Source organism: Hyposmocoma kahamanoa, unplaced genomic scaffold (assembly GCF_003589595.1).
Source record: "Hyposmocoma kahamanoa isolate Upper Pololo Valley unplaced genomic scaffold, ASM358959v1 100021, whole genome shotgun sequence".
Lineage (NCBI taxonomy): Eukaryota > Metazoa > Arthropoda > Insecta > Lepidoptera > Cosmopterigidae > Hyposmocoma > Hyposmocoma kahamanoa.
The window spans coordinates 9,570,299-9,590,758 of record NW_020653200.1 but is presented as its reverse complement, the minus strand read 5'-3'; the positions used below and the strand labels follow the sequence as shown (position 1 = coordinate 9,590,758).

The following is a 20,460-nucleotide window of genomic DNA, read 5'->3' as shown; positions in this document are numbered from 1 at the left end:
TTGAGCCTTAAAACTAAGACAAATCAACATTAAAAATAAAATTTAGATACTAATTTTTAAAACTAAGTAAATGTTGATTATATCTGTATACTAATATTATAATAATTATAATATAATTTGACCTGAAAATATGTTCGGAAACGCAAGCAAATTGGCTTCTGGCTGTTTTTTCACGTACTAACCTAAACTACTGAACGGAGGGTCCAACCCATAGATATAGAAAAAAAAGGGAGATTTGGTATGAGGGCGTGGTTCGTGTCGCCTCGATATGATCAAAATGATGGTTGCCGCGGCGGGGTACTAGTTGAACCGCGATAACCTGGGCGCTTGGTGGCCGTCGACGCCCGCGCAATTTGGCGATCGGTTCAGGCGCAATGTGGTGCAGACGCACCCGGGATGAGTTATTACTATTAAACGACTATTAACCGCGCGACTTGCGATTAACTCCCACTAACTTCGCGGTCCGTTCTGCAATCGCAACGGATTCGTGCCCGTAACCGCGACGGCTACGTACGTGCCCGTAACCGCGACGGCTACGTACGTGCCCGCACAAACTTGCAGTGTCGTGAGTATTGAAATAAAACCGCTATCCCGCAGCACCGGCGGGTGCGGGTGGAAACCGCTCCGTGAATTGTTAACCTTATTAACCTTAAACTGACGCTACTCAACGAGGTATGTGGTCCTACCTAATCGATAGTTAGAAACCATGTGGCTGTTTTAAATATTGAAAAATATTCCATTTTTCATACTATACCTACACTGCACGGTGATTCACGCTCCATACTAAGGCGGTCATAAATACGTAACTCCGAAATTATTATTATTTTTTTATTTTATTACGTTAAAATATGATTAGGTAAACGTAAATTAATAAAATTATACATTTTAAAAAATATTTGACAATATTTAGGTGTAAAAATGTCTCGCAGTAATTTTGTTTTTAGACGATGTATCTAAAACATTTTATACTGCGACTTTTAATGGTAAAACTGTGTAAATAATGATTATTTGTATTAACAATAACCACAAATGAATAAATTAAAACAATAAAAATACATAAAAAAGTTCATTTTACAAAATACAAACAAAACACAAATTATACCAAAATACATTAAATCTCAACAATATTAACTTTAAATACATAACAAGTCTAATACAGCTTTTGACAGTACACCTTTTTTTTTAACAGGTAACTTTCGTAGACCTGTTATGAAGGGATCTGAATGAAGAAGCAGCCTATTTACTAAATCTGTGTTGGTCACAATGCGACTCATTTTACGCGTATGATTTTTTCTAAAAGACTTGATGTATTTGTTAGTCGCTTCAGCTGCTTCTTCAGACAACTCTCCGATTGACAACAAACCGTAATCTATAACATTAGCACCATGAATTAGAACTTTGTGAACGGAAGCAGGCATGTTATACCACGGATACTCGGCAACTAACTGCCGAGCCGTCTCTAAAGCGAACTCTTCGAAGTTCGTCTTATTAATATTATATCCCGAATTTAAACATTGAAAGATGATCCAGCAACGATCTAGGAGATCCTTCTTGATCCCAGTAATTTCAGCGGAAATTTCTGAATTCGAGAAAAACCGCCTGGCTGTATTACCATCGTTTGATGTTCCGCTTCCGCCACTTTTAGGCTTATCCACTATAAGCCCTAATCTTTCTCTAAATTGAGTCTGAACATATGATTTTTTTGCAGCAACAAGCATTTTGTCATTAGCGGACCTAGCTTGCCATTTCCTAACATCTAACTTGTACGCGACATGAACAAAATATTCAAAAAAACGTATTAACGCGTGAAGAGGTGATAAACCAAATTCATATTTACTCTCATCGACTTCCTTATTTAAACATTCGTCAATTTTGTTCATTTCACTGGGCAAGGCGTTACAAATAAAACATTTTAATGAAGAAACACCACTAAGTGCATTACACACTTTACCATCTACCATAGTAAGTTGCAAACAATGAGTAATGCGATATTCGCGATCTTCTTCCTTGAAAACAGTAGGCTGCAAGTTCCTTATTTTATCTTTAAAATGAGCTTCTTCCTCAACTGACACTGCAGTCGATTCCTTCAAATATCGGAGGCGTATAGGACGACAGTATCGAGTTGATGAAGGACGAGGATTTTTCCACAAAACTACTGAATTTTCTTTGTTATCTGTTGTCAAAACAAGCTGAAGTGGCACATACGAAGTAACAAACAGGCTACTGTCTTCAAGAGTGGAGTCAGAAAAACACTGTTTATATTCTGAATGCCCTGTACTGCCATCGAAACCCCATTTCCCTATCAAAGATATCTTATCTAGAGACTCATTAGGTACACTATCCAAAACATCTTTTTGAGACTTGAGAATCCGATTGGCAGTATGATCTAATAAACTTTGAAGTTCGACTTCGGCGGATGATTCTGTAACAGTAATATCTGAAGGATAACAGTGTTTTTTAGATTCCACGACACTTTGGTAAGATGGGAAAATGGTTTTTGAAAACTTATTGTCTATAAATTTCTTTACTAATATATATTGATGTCGAGTTAACTGAGCTTCAACAATGAGCGATACAACTTCGCTAGAATCGATTTCAGGACAAGACAAGCTATCGGACGCATTGAGCAATGACTGTACAAGAGAAGGGTCTTGGTTAGACAAACTAGCCAATCTTCTCCTTTTTGTACGTTTACTGGTGTCGTCAAAGTTAATTCTCGGACGGCCATGCGATGAAGAAGTTGATGGTTTAACTTCGTCAAAGCTCTGAGATACACGTAACTCAGTTCGCTGTACATCAATATTTTCAACGACATGCAGCCAATCTGAATATTTTTCTAAGAATTTAGATCTAGTACGATTCGACTTTGCCCAGTAGTGGGAAATTCGTTTACAAATATTCTTAATTTTAAGGCTTAAAGTCTCTAAATCAATATTTTCGATGTCGTCAGAAAGGGATGATGTTTCGGTCAAAGTGCTCAGGACGTGTTGCATTTTTTCATTTGGATTACCCACTTTAGAGTGCCAAATATCAAAAATTGTCATCCTCGATACAGAACATTTGAAAAATGTACCTAAAACAATATGAAAGCTGAACTTAAAAAAAAATTAAAAATTCAATACTATGGACATGCATACTTTGACACCCCTTTAAGCCAAGAAGAGGCAGCAAGATGCAAATGAAACTTATAGCTCTTAATAAGGACATACTCCTTATTCAAAAACCATATACCTCAGGTGCAGCTCAGCGCAGCCAAAAGTTATAGGTCTAAAGGAAATTAAGTTATGCCAAAAATTTTCACCAAAAAACTGCCTTCAATAAAAAAATTATATAAAAAAAAATATGCATAAAAAAAATTAAAAAAAATTGATAATAAAAGTACATACCATGCTCTTGGATCTCCATGCTTTCACAACACGTAAACACTTGATTTGGAATAGTGACACTCAAAAACAAAGTGATTAAGTTTCGATGACTCACACGTGGTGATAATTAGTCTCGCGATGCGCTCACTTCCGATGCACAAAAGTGAATGATAACGTGACCTAATTACATTGATATTTATAGTTTTTGGAAGCTTGTTAACTAGTTACTAACTTAGTGAGTTGATCTAACCGGGATAAGCCAATGATTTTTTTTGATTTATGGCCTATGGGGGAATCACAGTGCACTGGTACTGGTGTATTATTAACTTAATATATTAATATAAATTATTATTATTTTCTTAATGGCGGCCACTAGAACTTAAAACAATAATACATATACATTTTTCTTCAAGCAACAGCAACATACAAATTGACATGAAATTGAAACGGTTGTCCGAAATATGAGTTGTGTTAAAGTTACTCGAAATAAAATGTTTAGTAATAATAATAAAATAAAAAAATCTATTTAACGTGAATGCTTTTCGCTTCGATATTTTAGGGACTTTAATTACAAAAATCATAGTAAGAAATTCAAACATTTCAGTAAAAATTTATTGTCGATAAACATCAGTCATCGTAAATGAACATCACTATATTTGAGTCTAGAAATTTCTATGGAGACAAAAATAAAACATTGAATAATAATAGAAATAGTAACTAAAAAGGCAAATAGCTGGTGGAATGTTATCTCACTAGTTTTAAAATTTATGTTTTCACTCCAATTTTTCACAAGGTGTATCGGTACAACTTGGCATTTTCACGTTTTACGAGAGATCTTGTAAGTACAACGATCGCCATGTCACTGTGGTGATGTTTGTAGGCGTGTCACCTCGATATGATCATTTTGATCATATCGAGGCGACACGAACCACGCCCCCATACCAAATCTCCCCTTTTGTTTCTATATCTATGGGTGTAACCAGACCACATAAATTTCTTTCTGCCGTGGGTGCAACCAAGTAACCAAGATTTGAAGCTTGCTAAACATTCATAAAAATCACTGAATCTAAAACGGCAACACTGCCCAGGAAGGAAAAAACAAATCACAAAGATTTTTTAAAACTTGTTATTGCTATAGGTACTGTTCCCTCACGCGCACATCAGGCACGAGCTCCTAGCATTTAGTTAAGCGTTTATTTATCATTATTAATCACGATAGGACGATATCAGAATATACGTTTTAATAGCTTTAAGTTAAAAACCAACAAGAAAAACCCCGATTTTCTTTAGCTGAAAACCGGGATCTAAAACGGACGGTTACTCGGTTTTTTCGCGTAACCGTGTAACAGGTTTGCATGTCCTAATTCTAATTTCTTATTTCCACGGGAAATGCCTACGCTCTTCACAAAAATTGTGAATAAAAGTGTTTTAAAACTGAATTTAGTACACTTAATATTCCCCATTCTTCTAACGAAATACAATTTTATTAATGTTTTGTCTCACGGGCTCAAAATACTTGCAAAAGGTATTGTACATAAATAGTATGCCATGTTATATTTGGAAAAATGGAAAAGCCGTGTTGTTACAGTTTCTAATTTCCTTTCGTGAGCTATTGTACTGAACTTGTTGTGTTACGTGATAGATGACTGTGAACGGTGCGAGGTACTTACCAGGCGTGGCGCCTGGTAGGCGGGGACTACCAAGACACGCCCCTCTCCTTCAACACCATTTCTAAACTATAATACTAATCATATATGCAATTTCGTTCGGAAATAGTACGATTTTGACTTGGCATGCATTTTTTCCATTGTTTGTACTTATACTTTACCAAATTTAGTAATAACATAAAATAAAACAAATAAAGATGAATGCTGTTTAAAAGTATTCTATTGTTGCCATTCTAATTAATTAAGTGAAGTTAAAAGCCCAGCATTGTTAAAAACTTAATAATTAGACATTTCCGTAAATACTTGGGAAAAACTTTTCAACTCTGTAAAAATGTAATGTGACGTAACAATTCAGAGCATAATTTTACCTAATCATGAATGTCAACTATAGGAAATCTATACACACTATAAAAGTAGACTCTACAATAAACTTACATATTTAGATGTAATCGTTTCACATGTGAAATTTGATATATCAAACGTTAATAAACTTGTAGTAATTATTTATTTCACTGTAAAACATATAAACTGCGTAAAATTTATGTGTCGTAGCCCCTGCTTACTTTGCTTTCGCAGTAAATGCCATTGTACAGTCAGCGTTATAATAATCTGGACGGTCAAACTAACCGACTAATTTAAATACAAAATGTCACGCGTAAACTTAACGTAATATTAACCTTAGAAATCAGTTTATTGCCGTAGCGAGGAGACGAAAGAGAAAAATATAATGTGCTAACACGTGCTAACAGTTCGTAAATAGTACACATATTTTACATTTATTGTCAATTAAATCAGAGACTCAATAAAATCATTTGAATTATGAATAACGTTCAGCGATTTGAATGTGTAGATATGTTTTATAGTCAGTTTGGCCGAACAGATAATTTTGATGCTGACTGTATAAAACACGACTATATTTACATTTATGCGACTAATAATTCGATGAAGGTTTAGCCGTAAAAAGTAAATAATTGAAAGGAATGCTCAGATTTACATAAAGCCCATTAATACTCACATGAAAATGCACACAACTACTCCGTGAATCGGAATAAGGTATATTTTATACCTAATTTAAGTGAATCGTACAAAATACCAAAAGACAATACAGTCGAATATTTTGATGTCGCGTAAAAACATCGGCCAAGTGTGGGTCCTATTCGAACAAGAAGAATCCGTAGTAAGAAAGTGAAGACAGTGTTTATATATATTTTATCGAAATTTCGGTGTTTTGTAAAAAAATTTCAAGGGGGGTTATAACGACGGTTTTAAAATATTACGTTCTGTTTTAATAAATTGAAGTGAAGTTTTAAAAAAAGAATGTAAATATATTAAAACACTGGTGAAAAACTAAAAATGCTCCCATAAAACTTTTTCAAAATGGCGTTTTCGCCCTTTCTACGAAACACTGGCGTATTATCAAAAACTGCGCAACTTGTGTTTAAGGTTTAGTTTCAGGCGTTATATTGGCTAGTTCCTAAATTTTCCACAAAAACAAATTATTTCAAATTCTTACTTCTAGCTGTTACGTTATTTCTTACAATCTTTAGATTAATAATGTGGAAGGCAAACATAAAAGTGCGTGGTCCGGTGGCAAGAGTTTTTTTTTTTGTTTTGAAATATTTGAGAAAGCACTGGCAATCGCATGACTCAGAGGAAAAACAAGTAAGGCGGAAAATACTAAAAACATAAATGTTTCAGTTTAAGTAATAACGTCATACCAAAACACGAAACATTGCTACGGTTTCGCACGATCGATAACTCGCCTTACCTAGTCAACTTATACAATATCACTAATTAATTTAACAAATAACAAAAGCCGACCGTGTGCGTCAGTCACAAACACCCGCCAAAATCTATTAAGTGCGAGTTGAAGCTCTCTAACAGCTAGTTGAATTAAAAAGTCTTTGAAAATATGTTCTTAACTCTACATTGAAACGAGAAGTTAGTTCAAAATCCAAATTACATTAATAAATAATATAAAAAAACTTTTATTTAAGAGAAGCTTCAGAAAATTCAAACAGAAAGTCCAACTTCAGGGGGTCTAAGCGAAACAGAAAAGCGCGTGGTAAACCACGGGTAAAACGTTCAGGAGCCTCTGGTCTATACCAATGAACGCCACAACGTTATATGATATAGAATAGACAAAGAAAACATCGAAAATCGTAGCCAATCACTAAAACAACAACTTCCAGAAACAAAACTACTGCGCGTATGTAAAAGGCCGGTCGTGTACGGAGTACTGCTGCCACTTATGGGATTCAATCGAAGCGTGGAAAGAGGCTTATAGGTGACTCGGAATTAGTAGAGACGAAGCTGCAGAGCCTTGAACAGCGCCGTCAAGTTGCCTGCTTATCGGTATCGGTATTCGGTTATTGACGGAATTGCATAATTTAATTCCGCCTTCCCCTTTTCATAGTCAGGGGACTAGACGTAGGTTGGGGTTCCATCCCTGTGCTGTGTATATTCCCAAGATTCGCACAAAGCGTTTATTTCCACATTTATATGGTGAGCGGCTAGAGAGTGGAATTCCCTGCCTGCGGACTTATTTCCCGATCGCTATAACTTGGGCCTTTTCAAGGCGAGAGTGAATAGGCAATATTTAGATGTGCTTGCTACATCGTCGACCTCATCGTCACTTTCTATCAGGTGAGATGGAGGTCAAATGTGTAGTTATTATTTTTATAAAAAAAAATTAGCCCGCCATTATTATTTTTATTATTATTATTATTATTATATAGGCACCAAGATAGAATCTTAAAGCAATACTAACAAACTTACACCTATACCACCAGAATGATACCTAATTTTAACTCTTTCATAACTCGGTCTCAATCAAGTTGACCTGGCATATAAAATTATATAATTGGTGTGAAAGAGATAGTTAGTCAGTAGGCAGTATTTTACTATAACAGAGGAATTGAATGATGGGCAGCTTGCCTGGTTGGTCAAACCAGCCGAGGGTTATGTATGAAACAGTATAAATGTTGCGCAGCTAGAATGTATATGTTGATGTAGATTAGTGTATTAAGTCTCATTTAGACAATTTTTTAGCTTTGTCATTGCAATACACCTATCCAAACTAATATTATAAATGCGAAAGTAACTCTGTCTGTTATATTAGGGGTTAAAGTATGAAATTGCCGTTTTATTGCAATAGGTTCTTTGAATTTTCATAGAATCTTCATGGTTTGAGGTTTTCGAATGAAACTTTTTTCAAATGGTTTCTGTGATTTTTTTTTTTAAATTTGAAACATTTGAATATCGACTTTCAATTGTTTTTGTTATTCAATTTAGACAAGAAAGATGGATACTGCGAAAATTCGAGTGATTTTTGAATACGAGTTCCGACGCGGAACTAACGCGGCAGAAACAGCCCGCAATATCAATGCTGCGTTTGGAGAGGGGTCTACTAATGAACGCACCGTGCGATTTTGGTTTAAACGCTTTCGTGATGGAAATTTCGACTTAAAGAACGAGTCACGAGGAAGACCGCCCACACAGGTGAATAACGATGAATTAAGAGAGATAGTGGAAGCCGATCCTAGTCAAACTACCCAGGAATTAGCGGCATGGTTTAACGTTACCTTACCCACAATATTGACTCACTTGCGTCAAATCAATAAAATAAAAAAATACGAAAAATGGGTGCCTCATGATTTGACTGATCTGCAGAAAGAAACGCGTGTTGAAACTTGTGTTGCCTTGTTGAACCGGTACAGAAATGAAGGAATATTGGATCGAATTGTAACATGTGATGAAAAGCGGATTCTTTATGATAACCGGAAAAGAAAAATGCAATGGCTGACCCCAGGTCAAATGCCACAACAGTGTCCTAAAGCAAAACTTACCAATAAAAAGGTAATGGTAACTGTTTGGTGGTCTCAGCATGGTGTTATTCACTATAGTTTTCTCCGATCTGGTCAAGCAATAACGGCAGATGTCTATTGTGCCGAACTCCGAACCATGTTGACAAAACTAGCAGTAAAACAGCCCCGACTCATGAATCGATCTTCACCATTATTGCTCCACGACAACGCGAGACCTCACACAACACGAGAAACCATTTTGACCCTTCAGGAACTGCAGTTAGAAACGATTCGTCATCCTCCGTATTCACCAGACCTTGCTCCAACGGACTACCATTTTTTTCGTGATTTGGACAATTATCTACGTGACAAGAAGTTTTCTTCCCAGGAGGCAGTACAAAATGCTTTCACACAGTTTGTGCAGTCTAGATCGTCGGAGTTCTATCGCAAAGGCATTAATAACCTTCCCATTAGATGACAGCAATGTATAGATAATAATGGCAACTATTTTGATTAAATAAATTTGTTAAAAATTTAAAAAATAAACAATTTAGATTTTCAGTACAAATCGGCAATTTCATACTTTAACCCCTATTATTTTCACGCCTGAAGCGCTGAACCAATTGATGAATTTTGGTACATAGAACTAAAACTACTAAAAAACTACTGTTTGAAATGCAATTTCAAGTATTGCAGTGGGTTAATTTACACAAAAAAAAATTAAAAGCGAAGAGAAAGTGATGAATTACGTCACTTTAGGGAAATGGCGTAATTGGCCATCATCGTGCAATGGCGTGGAATACAGCAAAATTGTACGATAATGTATGCATTTGGAGACTTCTCAAGGCAACGCTGAAAATGCATAAACTGTTATTGAATTGTAAAACTTGCCAGTCGCTTGCCCCTATGAGAGACTTACGCGAGCATACGACGATACACAGTACGTAAGAATGTCATTGAAGATCGATATCACGCACTGGAAAATGTCATAAAAGTTAAGTAGAATAATATTTCATCTCAACGTTTTCGTTTGTAGTGTTGCGAGAAATGGGGCTTTTCAAATATCTGTTCGCATTCCATCACCGTTAAAGTTATCAGTAACACGAAAATACATAACATTTTTGTATGTTAATATGTAATATTCATGATGCACAATGAACTCCGCGGGTTTGTTTTATTTTGCTTGTGTAATAATTTTGTACAAGAAGCAAAAAAATAAAAGAGTTCAAATCTACAATTATAATAAAACATGAAGAATAGTAGAAAATAATAACGAATACCTATATCTTATATATTTAATATGTATATAATATGTAGCATGCGTTTATATAATTTGTAAAATTATACGATAGAGTCTTAAAAACATACTTCAAAAATTGTAAACATATATTTTTACAGCTTTATGTCGACTCATAAACGTCATTTTCCTACAAAAAAACTATTTTTAAATAAATATACTAGTCAATGCTCACGTTTCGGGAGTCGGTTTCAGTAATCTTTTCACAATTTAGTCACTGCGATACCTTGCACGGCCTATTTATTGAAGTAAACAACGATAAAACATTTCCGATAGGTGTAAAATTTTGGCATTGCCTATGAATGTTGATATACCTACATATTTATAGTAAAAATGCATCCGCGGCCAATTATATCTCCACTAATATTATAAATGCGAAAGTAACTTAGTGTGTTACGCAATCACGCTTAAACCGCTAAACCAATGTTGATGCATTGGTATAGCCATAAATGGGATCTAGAAGAATGACGTAAGCTACTTTTTGTTATAAAATAATTCTTGAAGAGGGTGAAATAGGGGATGAAAGTTTGTACGGATGATGTACTTTTGTAGAAATATAGAAAACAAAAAAAATAGTACAGTAGGCTACTCGATACTCATTCTACGCAGATTAAGTCGCGGGCACCAGTTAGTATATCCATATGACCGAAACATGAAACAAAATAAACTGCGTATTATCAGAAAGAAAATTGCATTCATTAAGATTTATATAATTGATAATAGCACAAACCACTGTTGAATGCTACACAGTTTTGTTCAATATATAATGCAATAAAACAGAATTATAATTGCACGAACTCTGACAAATACACATCTGTACGTTAATAAAAAGGACGTTAATAAAATCTAATAAATTAAATTCCATTGACAAAATAACGCATTCAAAATTTAATACCCCATAGCTCCTGTGCACCTACACAATGTATAACGTACTCGTCCATTCAAGATAAAATATGACGTACCTGAAAGCGCGCAAATAAATAAAAACTTTTCACAGTTAAAAAATGAAATCGTACCTGCAATATTTGCTCAAAATCCTCATATTAAAAATCCGTGAAGGTTCCAGAAAGGCGAAAAACATGCTTAATTAGCGGATTCAATAAAAAGTACAATCACAATGATGACGGTACAAAAACACAAAAAAGGCCTGTCAGTAATTTGTTATTCAGGCGTTGACGTCGCTGAATTGGTTGTTATGAAAACTGTTGTTATCGACTGAAGCAGGGTAGCTGCGCTTGCGACTCACGGTACGTCACCGAGCCAAACCTATTGGGCTAGTATATATGGTGTATTTTGAACCAAAAACACCGAAGTAACCTATCGCGCTATATTTCCTAAAGGCAGTGCATGTTAGGTCATAAGTTGGTAAGAAACGTAGACTATTCACATCACAATCGCCAATCAAAAGGGGAAATAAAAATTTTACAATTAATTCGCACCCCTCATGTAAAAATGGCATATGCATCGACAATATTAGTCAATAGAGTTACAAGAATTGGAGAGGTGGTGGGTTATATTTTTCTGTATCCAATGGAGCAATAAACATTTTTGTCGTAACTTCACTTATGCCATTCTTCCACAAAGGGTGCGAATTATAGATAAATTAGCATTTTAGATCTACTCTATCTTTCATCATTATAAAAAATATGGTTTAAGCCAGTCAGTGACGCGACCGGTGCAACAAATAAGAATAATAATCTCTCATTAAGCAAACTAAACAGTATCGTTAATCAAAATAAAGATATGAAAACACGTAATTAACACCTAACACAATGCTTAGACACAGATTTCTAAGGCTCGCCGTAACAAATATAAAACATCCGGTCGTATTTATTTAAGTTCCAACTATAATGAAAACTACGATGTTTCCCACTTGTTACGACCGATCAAAAAGAAAAAGCCCGGTAAGTATTTGAACCAAGGTTCGAAATTATTGAGATTTTTCTTTGAAAATTAGCATGATAGTGATCATAAATTCAAAAAGGCAAGTTACTGGACAACTGCCTCTGTGGCCGAACGGTTACCGTGCCGGACTGCCACGCAGAGGTCCCAGGTTCGATTCCCGGGCTGGGAGAAATATTTGTATGGCCTATAACTATTTCTCTCGTGAGTTTGGGTGTAATTTGTGGTTGTCTATATGTGTGTCCATGGCACCCGCGACACAGGGTTTCCCTAGTGCGGGGCTATGTTGAGTGTGAGTGTGTGTGCGTTACTAAATGTTGTATTGAAACACGTATTGAGAAAATGTTGTAATTATGACCGACAAAAAATGATAAAATCTATCATTTGTATCAAATGCAACGACCAACCTGCGGTCAACAATTACTTTTGTAGCAAGTGCGTCTTTTGATGAATTTCCGAGTTAGCTAAACCGTGTACATCGTCGAGTAAAGAAATGTTAAATAATTAAGTACAACACCTGGTCATTTGATCGCTAAGGATAAGTAAATATTGTGCACTGTACAATCAGTGTTATGAATTAATGTTTAAAAACCTGGTAACTAAGTAAATGCTGTTTCAACACTTTTTCATACATTGCAAATAAAGTTACGTAAGCCAATTTGAATGAAAAATGATGGCAGATATTGTGTTGTAATATTTATTTTAATTTAGAATTCAATTTGCATTGAATTCATAAAAAGTTGTAGATAAATAATATCGCAATAAAATCATTGTAAAAATCACATGACTAATTTAATACAATAATATAATTAAACAATAAAAGCGCCAATAAACCTAATTCGCAAATTGCAAAACAAAAGTTATGTGTTTGGTTAAATCGATAAAGTGAGGCAAGGTACTCACTGAGGCAAGTCATACTGGTGATGGTGGTAGAGCGGCGCATTGGGAGGCTGCAAATCGTGCAACTGCAGGTAGGTGAAGTCATGCACTCGTGTATACTCTCGGGCCATGCCGAGAGACGCGCCGAACGCACGCGACCACTCTGTACGACGTCGCTACCCGACTGCCGAGCCGGCACTCCGACAACCCTCTCTCGATGCTTTAGGGAGTTACACTTGCTCCTCGTTTCCACTTTTCTTCCCACGAGAAAATCCCACCATCCACTACTGCTAGCGTTAGAAGGATGACTTTTCTTACATTGAAACTCGACATAGGTCGCCACTAAGTTCGCTTATTACACTATCGAGTACACTTGACATCAATTTACCGGCTACCCCTTTTGTACCCGAAACTTCTGTAGAAATATGCCAATACTTTTTACGTAAAAAAGGTTTGCAAAGTTTTTCAACTCGCGTCAACGTGCAGGTATTTATTTGCTCAAGGGTATTAAAAATATAGATATACTAGTTATCATTCACAAAATTTATATAAAAAATGTTTATTACTAGAAAAGATATTCGTCTTTTTTAGTGTAAATGAAATTAGGAAAAAGTTGGCCAAAAATTAAAAAATTGGTAAAAAATGTTTTATAGGAACAGTTGTACAAAATAATCATAAGGACTGCTATTCGCGGTGGTAAAAGTTGTATCTTAACAAAATTGTACTTGTGTGGCAGAAACAGTATAAGGATCAATAAAAACGACAGCAGCGGAACAGGGAATAGGCAGCGGCAGAGGGATCTCTAAGAAAATTATATAAATTCGCCAAACACGTAACAAAACGCACAAAACACTAAAAACAACGAATATAAAAAAATTAAGAAATTGGAAATGTGAAAATGTATAATAAAGGTCAGTTGCCAACATGGCACTATTACAATAGTGAAATTATTGAAATAAAAAAATATGGTATAATTATTTGGAAGTCAAAATGATTTATTAATAATATAATATTAATATATAAGTGAATGTTCCAAATGGCCTTTATCGCTGCTTTTGTAAATCTCGATCGAATATATAGGATATAACAAAAAAGATCGTAACATTGCTACTGGTGAGAGTAGGTACTTATGATAACAAATAACTTGATAAATAAAGGCGTTGTAATCAATCAATCGAGGATTTTTTTAAGGGGAACCGATAGTTAGTTATAGTTCGTTTTAGTTAATTATATATATTTATATATTATAATGACTAGTAAGTTTCATTTTGTTATACCCTTTAAAGATGCGGTTTTTTTTAATGTAACACGAAAGTAAATTATGTAAAACTATTATAAGATGGAACACCTCTTTTGTACGGTTTATGGAGAAACAAACAATGGATACCTTTGGAAGTAATCCAACTATACTCCGTAAAATTTAGCTCGATTGAATGAAGTCATACATTATAATTAGTATTATCATATCACAGTAATAACTGAAATAAACTAAATAATTCATTAACATGGTCCACACCACGAATGACGTCGAAAAGGAGTGACACCACAAATTGTAAATTTTTAATTTTATTTCCGTAAAACGTAACCGAGCATACCTAAATATTATTAGTATATTAGAACACATTGGATACAAGTTGACCAAAAGTACATAATTTAACAAAAAACAATACACCGTAGCTCAAAACAACACGAGTAATTTACAAAAAGTCAAAATCATTGAAATAGCATTTTGAAAATACCTGTAAATTATTTCTCGACTGAAATGAAAGAAATACAAACGTTTTACCGTCAGACGAAACTTCATTTCGTGAAGTTATGAAAATAAACATTTAGAAAATTATCTTATTAACTCGAAAAGTTATTTGTCAATAATTTGTGGATTTAAATGATAGCATATTAGTCAGTGGTAACGTGAATATGTAAAATATTTTATTTTTTAGTCGTGTTGGAAAAAATAAATAAATTTAGAAAAAAATTACGTCGTAAGAGCGATTACATACGGCGACTTTTAGCAGCACTACAAACGCGATGCAAACACGATACAAACGCGATGCAAACGCGATCCACGTTTCAAATTAATTAACAAATTTATTTATTTGATGTATTTGTTAATAACACTTTCAAATTTTTTTACAGATTACTATACAGATTTTTCGTAAGTAATTATTCAAGATAAGCGACTGTATCGATGCAGTTACGCGTTTAAATCGATGTAATCGCGCGTTTGTAATTATACAGTCCCGCGTTTACATCGATGCAATCGCCTATAAATCGCAAGTGTAGCTAAAATTCGCCGTGTTTAATCACTCTTCATTTTGTCAAACTGTCATCCTAATCAAGCTAAATTTTCTGAGCATACAAGTCATTTCGGAAACAAAGCATTTCAATGAGAAACTATAGACGTCGTTTTATTTGGTCGTGTAATTTATCACAGTCAATATAAATAATACCTAAATCAATTCTACATTTAAATTTAAACTTTCAACAGTCACATTTATTTAGTCTGTCTTACGTTGAATATAAAAAAGTAAATCTAAATGAGTAAAAAATGGTTTATTTTACTAAGTTAGTTTTGGGTTTCTATTAATTCTAGACATAACCCTAAATATCAAATACTGTTTAGAATTATATGTATGAAAATAAATATTATGATTGATGTAAAGACTCTAGATGGCTTCTTTTATAGTTGATCGAGTGCATTCTCATCCTTGCCAATATTAGGTAGGTACTTATATTTGAAATATTCACTTACAATAAAAGCCGCCAATAAAAGCGTTTTTTATGAATAGGTGCTCTGAGAAAATATAGAATTCAACAATCCTTCCTTCGGCTCGCTAAAAAGAACGTATAATACGTAATAACTAATACATACATGAATATTTGAACACAAATTTTAATTAAACGCAATAAAATTAGCACAACTAGCCAATAAAAGACCGACACCACATAGAAGGATACTAATAGAACCTCGACGGAATACATGCGTGATATGAATAAATGGCAGTAAATCAAAAAAATATAGCATTACATCAAGACAATAACGACAAACAAAAAAAATCACTCTTTTAAATGCAACAATGTTCACTGCAATGCCTGCGATAAGCAATAAAATCGAATGATGCGTAAATTCCGTCCAAAATTGCACATTTTTGTTTCGTTTGCGCCGTATAGATGCACTTCCTAGTAAGAATTATGTAGCACTCAAGACCGCAATCATGAGCACAGCTAAAAGTGCATCGCGATTACGTCGCCATGCCCGTGAACCTGCCCTCCACCAGAACGCATTGCAACGTCAACATTCCGTGGATATTTCCATTGCATCAGTGATTCAACGTCGCTTGGCAAAGGCGCACTTTTAAATCTTTCAAACTAACACGGAAATGTAGATGTAACATCGGAAGTCTAATAAGTGTATACACTTATTGTGCAGCATATAGCTTACACGTGCCGAGGCTAGTAAACATAGCGTAATATTATGCAACGGACGAAGCGAAGTGCACATTAGAAGTATGTTATAAAGCAATAAAATTGATCGCGTGACGAAATTGTCTCAGTGTTTTTAGCATTGCGATTTCATTCATGCATGTTAAGATACCTAATCATGGGTATTAATTGGCTGTCTCTTCTCTGCTGATTTGGGCCGCAGTTCACCAACCGGAGCCGATGCGAATTGGGAACTTCATTTGTCTTCGCTGTATTTTAACAAACTTATACTTACTTACACGTTATATTGTGCTCAAAACAGACTCCGGAACTACTTTATAGAACGTAATTCTCTCCCGACTAGACTGTCACTGATACTTACCTACTTAATTAATAAAATTATTCTGTACCCATAAAGAGGCACATAGTTATTACATAAAACAGTGCTAACGAGTTATGAACTAATTGAATTAAAGTTTATTCGAGTACCAAGAAAAGTTCTGGTATATTTCATAGTCAATTATAGTAGGATTTCGCATGGCGCAATAAGATTTTTCGAAACATGCAAAGTTAAGAGTTTCTTATACTCCAAAAGCAACCTCATGGTTTTAACCATAGATATATTTATATATACGCTTTTAACCGTGTTCCATTGACCGATCAAGGCGTCATATTTAACTTTGAAAGCTTATGGCAAGTCCGTAGCCTAGTAAATGAGATGATTTTAAGTTAAGCGTTTTCCCTATTTTTTTTATTTTATTTCTACACATTGTGACTATTTTCACCTCGCTGATTTCGGGGAAGCTTTAGCCACTTAATCCCAAAGACCCCTGGGAACGAGATTGAATTACGGGCTTAATTAAAAAAATGTACTACATGCATACACCGGGGTCACAACTGGTCATTCCATTAACATATTCCAACCCTTAGCTTAGCATTTTGGCGGATTAGACTTAAGAATCAATAAAAAACGAACTACAAATATTTCTTCCGGTCCGGGAATCCTACCCAAGACCTCGTCCAGCGTGGTAAATGTTCCGCCACAGAGGTAGTTAAAAAATTCATTCATTCATTCAAATAAATGACTAGCGAATAAGGTAGAGGCTTGTAGCGTCAATGCTGAAAAACTTTGTTCCTAAGTTAACAACCAGGACTACTCGTATATTAATAATTATTAGGAAATCTATTGTAAAATATTAAATCGATAGATGTAGTTGTGTTACAATTATGGACATAATTTCCATAATTGTAACTTTCTTTAAAGTTCTTTAGAGTTCTTTCGTTAAATAATATGTGGAAATTAGGCTATTTTTTTCCGAATATAAATAATATTATAATATAAATAATAAATAGCGCATATTTGTTTTTTTCAAGCAAACCGACGTTTCGGGTCCTTTACAGGTCTCATTATCACGGCTAACTCAGATGGTAAAGTCATTGACTTACGTCTTTTTTTCTTGTTATGTCTAATATTGATGCAGTACCTACACAGTAATATGCAACGTCACATTAGGCATTTTTTTAATGAAAACACTCATATATGATGTTTTGAATTACATTGGGTATATACAATACAATAATGTTCTTGCAATTCATATTAAAAAAAAAAAATTTAAATTCGCTTAAAAGCGAAACATTGCCGTGTGAGGTCGCGCGTAGCGGGGTGTATGTAACGGTATTTATGTGATTCCTAATGGTTCCGGATCCGTAATGGTTGTTACCGTAATCGTTTACGAAAAAATGTCTTGTATTTACCTACCCAAATTGACTTAATTTCATAAAAAAATCATGAAAAGAAAAACGTGATGCTTTCTAAAATCAATTTTATTGGGATATTAGAGACGGGAAAACAGAAAAAAATTGCCGGCTTCAAGTAATTGTCCCGATGTAATAGGAGGCATCCGACACCTCATCTCGGTGTGGTTAATCTCGACGAACGACAACTCGATAGTGGCATTTGAAACCACGAGCCCGACTATAGCTGTAGTAGTAGATTACAATGTCTATTTATTTATACCATAGAGAAACATATACAGGGTGTAACGGAAAGGTGTAGTAAAAATTTAGGAATGAAATAAGTATCTAACAGAGATTCTATATACAAAATATCAAACCTGAGTTTGCAGTGTGTGGAGCTTTTAAATTTCGATATAAGTAGTATGATGTTTTATCGATATCCTAATATCGACTTAATTTAATCGCATTTCAGATATTATACAGCTCATTTTATGTTATTTATTTACTTATAACACTTCTACTATTTAGCACATATCATAAATATTGTAGAGCACTTTATGGAACAAACAATCGATAACAAATATCTGATTTCACAGAATCACTGTAAAACACAGTCTGGATCCAAACAAATTTTCAACATCGGAAACGAACAGCATGGACCATAAAACGTAGCAGGAACGATTTTGTTTCGATATTTCCATTTGACTAATTATTATTTTATTTACGCTACAATTAAATTCCACACATTTTGATTTGTTTATGTAAGCTGATCTGGAAACGCCGTTGTCACAATATTATGTTTAGAAAGGATATTTCAATCCATTTAATTAAACATAAAAAAAGCATTATACCGTTCATGTAGTTCAAGGCTCTTCTATCGAAGTTACCATCCTACGGGCTCCCAGATGGTCTTTGCACCTGGATCGCCAGTTTTTTGATCGAGCGGAGCATTAAAGTTGCGTTAGACGGTTTCTGCTCGGACTCCATGCTCATCAACGCTGGCGTTCCCCAGGGGTCAGTGCTATCGCCAACCCTGTTTATCCTGCATATCAATGATATGTTACTGACAAGTAACATTCATTGCTATGCGGATGACAGTACTGGTGATACCTTTTATACTGGCCGTGCAAATATGACCCAACAGGAAGTGGTAGAAGGAAGAGCACAACTTGTGTCTGAAATCGAGACCTCACTGGAGCAAGTCTCCGTATGGGGCCGACAAAATCTTGTCCGCTTTAACCCCACAAAGACACAAGTTTGCGCGTTCTCCGCTAAGAAAACTCCATTTGTTATAGCGCCTAAGTTCCAAGGCACTCCCCTCGTCACCTCTAATAGTATAGGCATCCTTGGCGTCGACATCTCGAACGAAGTCCAGTTTCGGGGTCATTTGGAGAATAAAGCCAAAATGGCTTCTAAAAAGATTGGTGTGCTCAACAGAGCGAAGCGGTGTTTCACATCGGGGCACCGGCTTTTGCTATACAAAGCTCAGGTTCGGCCCCATATGGAATACTGCTCGCACCTCTGGGCTGGAGCACCCAAGTATCAGCTTGATCCACTTGACTCCATCCAACGTCGGGCTGTTCGAATTGTCGACGACCCTATACTTACAGACGGTTTAGAGCCCCTTAGTTTGCGGAGAGATGTTGGCTCTCTATGTGTGTTCTACCGTCTGTATAACGGGGAGTGCTCAGACGAACTCTTTGAGTTGGTGCCTCCGTCACTCTTTTACCACTGCACGACCCGCCGAAGGAGAAGACTCCATCCCCACTTCCTCGATGCTTGGCACGTCACGACCACTCGAGCATCTCGTTCGTTCTTTCCCCGAACCAGTAAGATGTGGAATGGCCTTCCTCCTGAAGTGTTCCCCTTGCGCTATAACATGGAGTTCTTCAAAAGACGTGTAAACAAGGTTCTCCGGAGTCGGCAACGCATGGGTGATGCCTCTGGTATTGCTCGTGTCCATGGGCGACAATGACCACCTCCCATCAAGTGGCTTGTCTGCTCGTTTGCCTACTATTTAACATAAAAAAAAAAAAAAAAAAAATGTAGTGTTATTTCTTTCCTATTTTAACAAGGAATAGACAATCTTGGGAAATCATTAGTTTTTTCCCATCAATTTGACAATGATACATGGTTCAGTAGATTGGTTTGTCATGGTACGAATATGAATAATGGTCTACATTGTAATAAGATCGTTTTAGAAATGTTATAGTAGTCCGCAGGTCTTTAATCCGACCATAGTTTAAATTATTCGACTTTATTGATTGAATCAGTTTGAATAACGGCTTTTGTTGCGATTTCGCTTTTTTCGAACATACAATTTTTGAACCATTATCGAGTAACTTTAAGCAAAGCGTTTATGTCATTTCGATTTTCACTGCTAA

General features: G+C 35.3%; 1 protein-coding gene across 3 annotated transcripts in view; it reads right to left on the bottom strand.

The window, feature by feature from the left end:
- LOC113228134 (protein cycle) overlaps positions 1 to 20,460 on the bottom strand; it is a 96,393-nt gene that overhangs the window by 44,854 nt on the left and 31,079 nt on the right. Inside the window, exon 1 of one of the 3 annotated variants that reach the window (XM_026461320.1) lies at positions 12,941 to 13,121. The exons of 1 other annotated variant lie outside the window; for it this stretch is intronic. In XM_026461320.1, the coding sequence (XP_026317105.1) occupies positions 12,941 to 13,047 (107 nt within the window). In that variant the 5' untranslated portion in view covers positions 13,048 to 13,121. Of the gene's footprint in view, positions 1 to 12,940; positions 13,122 to 20,460 lie in introns of those variants that run through there. One more of the 3 variants, XM_026461329.1, reaches the window with a different exon arrangement.